The sequence below is a fragment of the Dryobates pubescens genome, chromosome 27 (assembly GCF_014839835.1).
Source record: "Dryobates pubescens isolate bDryPub1 chromosome 27, bDryPub1.pri, whole genome shotgun sequence".
Classification (NCBI taxonomy): Eukaryota; Metazoa; Chordata; class Aves; order Piciformes; family Picidae; genus Dryobates; species Dryobates pubescens.
Genome location: NC_071638.1, coordinates 309,432 through 319,478, shown reverse-complemented (window position 1 = coordinate 319,478; position 10,047 = coordinate 309,432). Strand labels below are relative to the sequence as shown.

The 10,047-nt window shown below is 48.5% G+C and overlaps 1 protein-coding gene across 2 annotated transcripts in view; it reads left to right on the top strand.

Annotated features, from left to right (window-relative positions):
• The first annotated feature begins 1,220 nt into the window (after positions 1–1,220).
• LHFPL3 (LHFPL tetraspan subfamily member 3) overlaps positions 1,221–10,047 on the top strand; it is a 292,431-nt gene continuing 283,604 nt past the window's right edge. The window contains exon 1 of one of the 2 annotated variants that reach the window (XM_054173904.1): positions 1,221–2,018. In XM_054173904.1, the coding sequence (XP_054029879.1) occupies positions 1,550–2,018 (469 nt within the window). In that variant the 5' untranslated portion in view covers positions 1,221–1,549. The remainder of the gene's footprint in view (positions 2,019–10,047) is intronic. The other variant, XM_009896103.2, reaches the window with a different exon arrangement.

Here is a 10,047-nt window from a genome sequence, read left to right as displayed (position 1 = left end):
GAGGGGAGCACTCCCATGTGCAGGGCAGTAACAGTGTGCCTGCTCTGAGGTGGCTCCCCTTGTGCTCCCACCTCTCAGCAACAGCTCTGACTCTGTGCCTGATGCAAGCACAGGGGCCCAAAAACCTGTTAGCAGGTGCCACAACTTCCTAGCCCTTCTGTGGCAAACTTGGGAAAGGGTGGCATGCTCGTTCCATTGGGCTATGCCTAGTTTGTGGCAGTAATGGGACAGAAACCAAACTTTGTCTGACATGAGAGCACGACATTTTAAGGAATGTGAGGGGTAATTGCCACACAAGCCTTCATGCTCCTGGGTGCTGCTGAGCACTAATATTTAACTGTGTGTGGCCTCTGCTGGCACCAAGCAGCAGCCTGAGGTTCTGCTGAACCTGCCTGGGGCACCATCTTTCAGCAGGTCCCACCAGAGGACAACCCTCAGAGCCCTGTAGATACTTGCCATCCATTACTGCTACTAACTCAGGCTCCATGCCTAGGTCAGGCACTGCAAATCCAAGTGTCACTGGAATAGGAATTGTTATTACTACCAGATGCTAATTTATCAATGCACACTAATTGCTGCTGCATGCCGGCATGCTCAATGCACTGAGTACCAGGCCAAAGTCACCTGACCGGTGCTCTTCTCCACCGGTGCCACCTCATCCACCCACGCTGAGAACTGGCCCCACGGCTGCCCTGTGTTCATAGTGCTGACTTTCTCCGCAGCCACCCAGGCTCAAAGCTTAGCTCCAGAGGAGATTTGCTTCAGGCGAGGGACAGGCGTTGCCGAGCCCCACCTGCGACAGGGTGGTAGGAGACTGCTCACCCCCACTCCCCCACCCCGCTCCCCCGGGCATTGAGCAGCTACAGCCCCCGGCTGAAGACGGGCTTGTGTTTTGTTTACGGCAACGTGTGTCCCCCGGTTTCAAACTTTAAATCCCTCGCCTGAACATGTCTCACAGGGCATGCACAATGAGCAGCGCCGGGAGCGGCTCCTCTAGGCAGCTGTTGCCCTGGTCGGGTGAGGCGCCCCGGCATCTCGCCGGTGCGGGGCTGCGGGCAAACCCCGCCCGAGGCAGCGCCCGCGGGGCTCGCCCTTCCCGCCTGCCGCCTGCCTGGCGAAAGGGCGCTCGCGGCACCTCGCCCCCGCCGCTCGCCGCCGCCTCTCCTCAAGAACGGCATCGGAGCCGCGCTCCTTTCCGCCAGCCAGCCCGCTGCGGGCGCTCCGGCGGCTGGTGCCCGGCGCGGCAGGGAGACGCGGGCGGCGGCAGAAAGGCGGGCAGCTGCGAGGGGGGCAGCTTCGGGGCGGGCGGTGCGCGGCGACCGGCAGCGCTACGCCCCGATAGGCGGCCGCGGGCCGTGTTGGTGCTGCCGCCGCCGCCGCTGCTGCTGCTGCTGGCGCGGAGCCGCTGAAGCCCTGCGGAAGGGCTCGCCGGCTCTCGCACGCAGCGGCGGCGGCAGAGCGCGTCGCGTCGAGCGGAGTGAACGGGGAGGAGAAGGAGGAGGAGAGGCGAGGAGGTGGAGGAAGGGGAGGGAGGATCTTCTCCGTGAGGATGCCCGGAGCGGCTGCAGGGACGGCGGCGACAGGAGCAGGCTCGTCAGGAGCGGCAGCAGCGGGGATGCTGCCGGCTCAGGAGGCGGCCAAGATCTATCACACCAACTACGTGCGGAACTCAAGGGCCATCGGCGTGCTTTGGGCCATCTTCACCGTCTGCTTTGCCATCGTCAACGTGGTGTGCTTCATCCAGCCCTACTGGATCGGGGACGGCGTGGACACCCCGCAGGCGGGCTACTTCGGGCTCTTCCACTACTGCATCGGCAACGGCTTCAGCCGGGAACTCACCTGCCGGGGCAGCTTCACGGACTTCTCTAGCCTGCCCTCGGGAGCCTTCAAAGCTGCTTCCTTCTTCATCGGGCTCTCGATGATGCTCATCATCGCCTGCATCGTCTGCTTCATCCTCTTCTTCTTCTGCAACACAGCCACCGTCTACAAGATCTGTGCCTGGATGCAGCTGACCTCAGGTGAGCGGGGGCAGCGGTCCAGGCGCTGGGGGGTTGCTCGTCGCCGCCCTGCCCAGCCCGGCCCCGCGGAAGGCGCGGGCGGCTCTGGAGAAACTTGAGGCGCCGGCGGCCGCCTGGGCTGGGAGGGGGGCGGCACGGGCCCGGGGTGCCCCACCGGATGATCGGGGAGAGCCAGGAATTCCCATCAGCGCTGCAGAGCAGTTGCCAGTTTCAGCGTCGGGCCGCCCCACCGCCCGCGTGGGTACCGGGCGTGGGCTGATGTCAGGCGCAGCCCTCAGACCCTTGCTTGCTGCCCGGAGAAACTGCCCAGTTTCGACCTGTGAACGGCTAAATAGCCCCGGGGAGGGATGGCGGGCAGCGGCAGTCCCAGGGTGTTCTCCAGCTCTTGGTCTGTCGCGTAAGGTCAGGAGAAAATGGCAGTGGGGGCGGTGGAGACGCTTCTAGCAGGAGAAGGTGGGTGAAGGCAACTGCCAGCCTGTTGGAGGTTAGTTCTGAGCCCACCTGGTCAAGGCAGAGCCCACTCAGTTCAGCGGGAGGGGATGGCGAGGTCCTTTGCTGGCCAACTGGAAGGGCAGCTGAGGTCACTGGATGTTACATGCAGGAGTATTGTTTAGGTTCTGTTTACAGGCTTCATTTTTCTGTGCATGTTAGGATTGTAAAGGGAAAAAATAAAAATCATTTCAGTTGCTGGTTTCGACTCAGGAGGTCTCCCGACTTCGTTTGACTTTCCCCATCACATCTAGTGTCTCCCTGGGGAAAGCGCATGGTAAGAAAGAGGGAGAACACCAGGACATCCCTTTTTGCATTTCCAGCACAGCTTTCCCTCTGAGTGCGTAGAGAACTGGTGATTTATGTACAGCTGGTAGGCAGACGAGAAGAATGGTCTGTACAGCTGAGAGAATAGTAAAATCAGTTTTGATGTTCTGCAACAATTTGGGAGGGAAAAAAAATAATCTAAAATCAAAGCATGCATTCTACTTGTCCCCCTGATAAAACCCTGGAAAGGGGAACTTTTGTCTTTGAAGGAATGAGCTGCAAGGGAAACAGCAAAACGTCTCCAGAATGGGCTCACAATTTACTTTTTTTTCAGTTCTCTTAATTGACCTACATTCAGTTTCTGAGCAGCATTTTTTCTGAGTTGTTTGCTGAGCAGCTTCAGCATTATTCAGTTTGCCACCTAGTCTGTGAGACTTGAGTGGAAAGCTTTAAGTATGTCTCTCCCTGATACTGTTTTTATGCGTGCTGTGTACATTTGTACGGTGTTGCTATCCCTTAAGCTTCTGTACGTTTCTTTCTTTATCAGCTGAGGATTGATTTACAGGCACTTAAGGCTGGTAGATTTTTACCCTTACTCCAGTGAGACTAGGTTGGGGTTCATTATCTCTGTGTTGGGAATCCTCTTTGATGCTGGTGGCTGCTTTGTCTGTTCACTAACACACATTGTGATGTGGTCCTATTAATGGTATACAGCCATGTCTCTTGGCTCCAGGTGGAGCACACTGTTTCATCTTTGCACTGCTGACGTCTCCTCTGCTCCTTTAAGGACTTATGCTTTCAGATATCTCCTCTCCTTATGGCTCCACTGGTAAAAGGTGGCATGAATAGTCACTGTCTTGATGCATCCTCAGCTTGCTTTGTTCATGTCCAGTATGCAGTAGCACAGCACAATTTCCCAATACCTTATGCTTTCCAGCATCAGAGGCAATGATATTTTATTTATATGGTTCTACTGCTTCATGCCAAGAGAAGATAGTGCAAGGCAGAAAAATCTGAATTGGTTTCCCTTAATGCATTTCTACACAGGTGAATAATAATGCTCAGAAATAACTGCATGCAGCTGATCTGCAGGAGCTCAACCAGTCTAAATCATGCTGCACGTGTTCAGGTGTGATACTGAAGATATGTTTTCAAGCAAAACAACATGAAATTTTTGTCATCTCCAAAGCTGGTACATGCACTGCTTGGATTAAAAGTCAACCAAAGGAGTTGTGCAGCAGCACAATCACTTTTCAGACTGCTTACCTCCAAAATTAAAATAGTAAGAAAACAGGTGTATAGCCAGGTGGTTTTTTGCCATCTTTCCTGGTTTGTATGTGAATGCTCTGGAAGAACTGCAGTGGTGTTGAAAGAGCCTGACTTTGCTGAATGTTGTACCTTGATTCAGCATTGACCTGATGGATCATGACTGGTATTACCTCAAAAAAGGTTCCTCCAAGGGTGAGAAAACATCAAAAAGCCCATATTGGTTCAGTTTCCATCCTTTGAAGAAAACAGTGGCTGTGGGGCAGAAGGAAAACGTGGAATAAAACATGCAGAAAGGAGAGTTGCAACCAGTTCTTTTCTATGAGTATGCAAGCTACTTCTGTTATTATTTTAGTGCTTTGAGAGTATAAGTAATAGGCAATAATAAGCCTAAGAGGCTTTTCTTGCAGGTAGCAATACAGTAAGGTCATCTATATATGCATACAGCTCTCTCTGTGTAGTAGAGGAACAAAATAGAACCTGAAGTATCAAAATAAATATGGGAGTATAGCTTTGATTTTTGCTTCCTGCTATGAACCTCAGTAGTGTTAGCGTTCAGCTAGATTACATCAGTTTTAAGTGGTGTTATATGATTTAATTCTCCCTAGAAGAATTTCTTTTTGACATGGGCTCATGCTTGATTTAGATTTGCAAATAAAAGCTTAGGAACTGATTTCTTTAAAAAGATTTTGATCACATTCTGTCTTGCTTGAATCATTATAAATGGTCAGCATGATACAGCTCTTGAAGAGGTGCTTTTTTAAAGATGGAAAAGATAAACAGTGTTTAAGACAGGCATTTTGTTGTTGTTGTTCTTGTTGCTGTCTAATCACACCTATGACATGATTGACCAGAAAAATCATAGGAAAAAAGTTATTTCCTTTGTCTACATCAGGACAACATACATTAAACTCCCTTATAGTTTTGCCATGGCTTAGGCTGCTTTTTGGCATAATGCTGTCAGGATCCACTTGGCATCTGAAGAGCCAGTGTTGACTCCTTCATTATCCATCACCTAGCTTCTGCGATTTCAAAATAATATGTACAAACACTTGCACACACACTTACCTAGTTTGAGTAGTTGCATGAACACACTTCAGTGAAAAGCATTTAGAATAAGATATTACTGCTCTTTGCTGCAGCATCACAGAAGGGTAGAAGCTGAAGAGACCTCTGGAGGTATCCAGTCCAATGCCCCTGCTGACACAAGTAGGCCCAGTCCTACCCTCCATCTCTGGCCTCCAAGAAACCTCACAAATAAAGATATTTCTTGAGATTTATTTATCACTTAAACACTTCAGTTTTGCTGTGGTTTTTCTCCTCCTCCCTGTTGTTATTTGTAATTGCTTTTGGTTTTTACTAGGATGTTTTCAAGTTACAGGAAAGAGAAAAGTTGAGAAAGCAACAGAATGGCATAGAAGTGTCCCATGGACAAGAAGCATGAAACAAATACATGTTTTTTTCAGAAGATGCCTAAATCCCTGCCCAGGACAGTGCTTTGTACTCTGTCAAATCACAGGCCCATCTTTTGACAACCGTCTGTAACATGAGCTCATCTCTTGACAGCAGTTTGTAACATGAGTCCATAGAATCATCCAGACAGGAAAGGATCTGTGAGATCATCAAGTCCAGCCACTTCATTCACTCCAACAAGTCTGTCATCACTACACCATGTCCCCAAGCAACAGATCTGGATGGCTTTTTAACACATCCAGGGTCGGCAACTCAACCACCTCCCTGGGCAGCCCATTCCAGTGCCTCACAACCCCTTCCATTAAATTTTTTTTCCTAATGTCCAGCCTAAACCTCCCCTGGTGCAGCTTGAGGCCATTCCCTCTTGTTCTATCATTAATTACTTGTAAGAAAAGACCAGCACCTACCTCTCTACAATGTCCTTTCAGGTAGTTATAGAGAGCAATGAGGTCTCCCCCTCAGCCTCTTGTCTTTAGCCTAAACAGCCCCAGTTCCCTTGCTCTCCAGGCCCCTCATCAGCTCAGTCATCCTTCTCTGTACCTGCTCCAGTGCCTCCATGTCCTTCCTGTACTGCTCTGCTCAACACTGATCGCAGCACTCGAGGTGTGACCTCACCAGTGCTGAGTACAGAGGAACAATCCTGCTCCTGCTGGCCACGCTATTTCTAGTACAGGCCAGGATGCTGTTGGCCCCGTTGGCCACCTGGGCACACTGCTGGCTCATATTCATCCTCCTGTTGAAGCTCATACAGTTGACCTCAGCCTATTGTTCCAACATACCCAGGTCCCTCTGTAAATCATAGAATCAATAAGATTGGAAGAGACCTCAAAGATCATCAAATCCAACCTGTCACCCAAGGCCTCATGGCTACTAAACCATGGCACCTAGTGCCACATCCAATCCCCTCTTGAACACCTCCAGGGATGGTGACTCCACCACCTCCCTGGGCAGCACATTCCAATGGCCAATGACTCTCTCAGTGAAGAACTTTCTCCTCACTTCCAGCCTAAACCTCCCCTGGTGCAGCTTGAGACTGTGTCCCCTTGTTCTAGTGCTGATTGCCTGGGAGAAGAGACCAACCCCCTCCTGGCTACAACCACCCTTCAGGTAGTTGTAGAGAGCAATAAGCTCTCCCCTGAGCCTCCTCTTCTCCAGGCTAAGCAACCCCAGCTCCCTCAGCCTCTCCTCACAGGGCTGTGCTCAAGGCCTCTCCCCAGCCTTGTTGCCCTTCTCTGGACACCTTCAAGTGTCTCAATGTCCTTCCTAAACTGAGGGGCCCAGAACTGGACACAGGACTCAAGGTGTGGCCTAACCAATGCAGAGTCCAGGGGCACAATGACTTCCCTGCTCCTGCTGGCCACACTATTCCTAATGCAGGCCAGGATGCCATTGGCCCTCTTGGCCACCTGAGCACACTGCTGGCTCATGTTCAGCCAGCTGTCAGTCAGCACCCCCAGGTCCCTTTCTGTTTGGCTGCTCTGCAGCCACTCTGACCCCAGCCTGTAGCTCTGCATGGGGTTGTTGTGGCTGAAGTAAAGCCTCCATATCCTCAACCAGATCAACACTCCCACCTAATTTCATGTCACCTACAAACTTACTGAGGGTGCACTTGATCTCCTTGTCCAAGTCATTGATAAAGAAATTGAACAGGACATGTCACAGTACTGAGCCTTGAGGAACACTACTCGTGACTGTCCTCCAGGGGGATTTAAATCCATTGATCATTGAATCGCAGAGAACAGCAAAAGCTCATTTTGCCCTGGGTACTCTGCTCTCTAGCACTCCTGTTCAGGGATTTCCTGAGATGAGCCTTGATGTTTAGAAGCTTTTGCTGAAATTTTGCTGAAATTTTTGGTCACTTTTTGAACCTGTGTAAACTTTCAACATTTAGAGTGCCCCAGAGCAAGGAATTCCACAGCTTAGTGCATGGTGTGTGAAGATTCAGTAGGGTTTTTTATGTTCTAAAACTGCTCATTTTGTCCCTCCAGCTCATGTATTGGAAGAGACTGTGACCAAGGGACTCCTAGACACATTCCTTTTGCTGGTCCTGCTTACATCTTTGCTGTATCCCCTCAGTTACCTGTTTTTGTGATGTCATGAGTCTTAGTCATTACCTTGTGCCATCATCCTTGCTGCCCTGCCCACAGCTGTTACCATTCTGCTTTCCATTATCCTTTCAGTGGGACCAGAACTACATGCAATATTCAAAGCTGAGAATTCAGCCATTTATACAGTGGCATAATGCTACTCTCACTTTCATTCTTTGTTCCTTTCCTAGTAATTTCCAATACTCACTTTTTCACCGTTAGTGAACAGTGGGCCAAGGTTTTTGCAGAACTACCTATTATAACCCCAAGATCTCAGTCCTGAAGCTGTAATAGTCACCTTGGAGCATGTCATTTTCTGTAGCTATTTTTTTTTCCCCTGAAAGAAATGTCTTCTTATTTGTTTATCTGCCTTGACTTTAATTTGCCTTTTCATTGCCTAGTCACTCATTATTGTAGAGTCTTTCTTCATAGTCAGCCCTTATCTTAGCTACCCTGAATGAGCATCAGCAGCAAAGTTTGTCACCTCACCATTTATCCTGTTTTCCAGCTCATTTATAAATAACAGAGCAGCTCCCACGTTCCAGCACAGATCCCTGCAGGACTCTATCACTGACCTCTCTCTGCCTGGAAAATTGACAGTATTCTCCTACCATCTGTTTCTAATTATTTATCCTTGCAAGGACTTTTATTTTTATCTTCAGGGACTTCAGGTTTTTTAAGACTCACGTATGACAGATTTAGCGAATGCCTTTTGGAAACCCAAGTGGGCTTTGTTAAATGGCTTTGTAAAACAACCCACCACAAAACAGAGGTATTGATCCTGCCTTCCTTCCTTTCATCACACAAATATGCCATGTTTGTGCACATGCTAACTTACTCTGTCGTTTTCCATAGTTCTTACCTATTTATGTGTTGCAGGTATCGGTCTGTAGCTCCCCAGGTTTTCCCTGGACCACATTACTCAATTGCCTATTCTTTGGAGCCAAAGCAGCCATAGAGAGAGAATAGAGGTTATTACCTACCACATTTAAAAGTTCATTTAAAACAGGGAATTGTTTCAGAAGGAAAAAAGTGAAATTGCAGATGTGCTGTTGTCCTTATAGTTGAAATCAGCCTGCAGGACCAGGTGACTTTTATATAAGAGTCTCAAAAGGCTTGACCTTGGTGCTTTTGGAGCCTTTGTGACTGCTCTCTGTCAGATCTTGGTGCAGGGGTAAATCCCAGAAGGCTAGAAAATAAAATAAATGCCAGTCTTAGACCAGTGTTTGAGAAGGGGGTCTAGTGGGAGTCAGACAAGGATCTTGTTTGTAGTCTCAGTATCCTTAAAAATTAGTAGAGAGAGTAATACACATTTATGGCTGCTGAACTTTGCAGGTGGCACAAATTATTGTTTAACAAATTACAGGGGGTGGCTTTGTTGTTGGCTTTTTGTTGTTGTTTGTTTGTTTATAATAAGGGCAGCGTATTTTGTAGACTGATTTGGGTGTCATAATACCCTGGACTTGCTTCAAGAGCCTGTATTTTAATACACCAAAACCACTGTAAGATTTCTGGAGATCAAAATGTAGGAGGCCTCCTACTGATAGGATAAATACAGAAATTATGTGTTCTGGGAAACAGTTACATAGAAGAGAAATTAGGGGCTGTGGGTAGATGGGCACCTGCATGGGATATCTTACTGCAGTGCTGCACTTAAGTCAAATATGATCCCTAAAAGTGTATGCAAAACTGTTGCCCACAGTCTTTTCTGTGCCTGCTCTGTCCAGTTCAGACATCTGTCAAGATTCCCTCTCAAGTATAAAGAAGAAAGAATTTCAGGACTGATTGAAATAAATGGAAGGAGAAGAGGCAAAAGGATGAATTTTCTTGCTGTTCAAAAGAAGATTAAAAATTGACAGATTATGGTGTATGAGGGCCTACAGCCAGGGAGATTTCAAGTCATACAGTGCTCTTTCACTGGACAAATGCTGTGTTTGGAAGCTAAAGTTGCACAAATTTGCACTAGTCGTGAGATGCATTTGTAAGCTGTTTTGGTTGTTAATTATCTTTACAGTGCTTTCTTAATTTTTCTCCCTCACAGAGAGGGTTCTCAAACATAGGAATGGGCTGCCCAGGGCAGTGGTGGAGTCACCTCCCTGGAGGTGTTTAAAGTAGTGTGTGTACCTGGTGCTTGGGGACATGGTTTAGTGTTGAACCTTAGTGCTGGGTCAAAGGTTGGACTGGATAATCTTGGAGGTCTCTTCCAACTGGATGTTTTCTGTGATTTCTGTAGTTTCTTCATTCAAAGTCTTTACATATGCTTGGATGCCTTTTTCTAAGAGGCATGACCTAACTCACCAGAGGCAAAGACCTTAACCAGCACTGCTGCCAGCTTTTGGTTCACTGAATCATAGAATCACAGAATCACCAAGGTTGGAAGAGACCTCAGAGATCATCAAATCCAACCTGTCACCCAAGGCCTCATGACTACTAAACCATGGCACCAA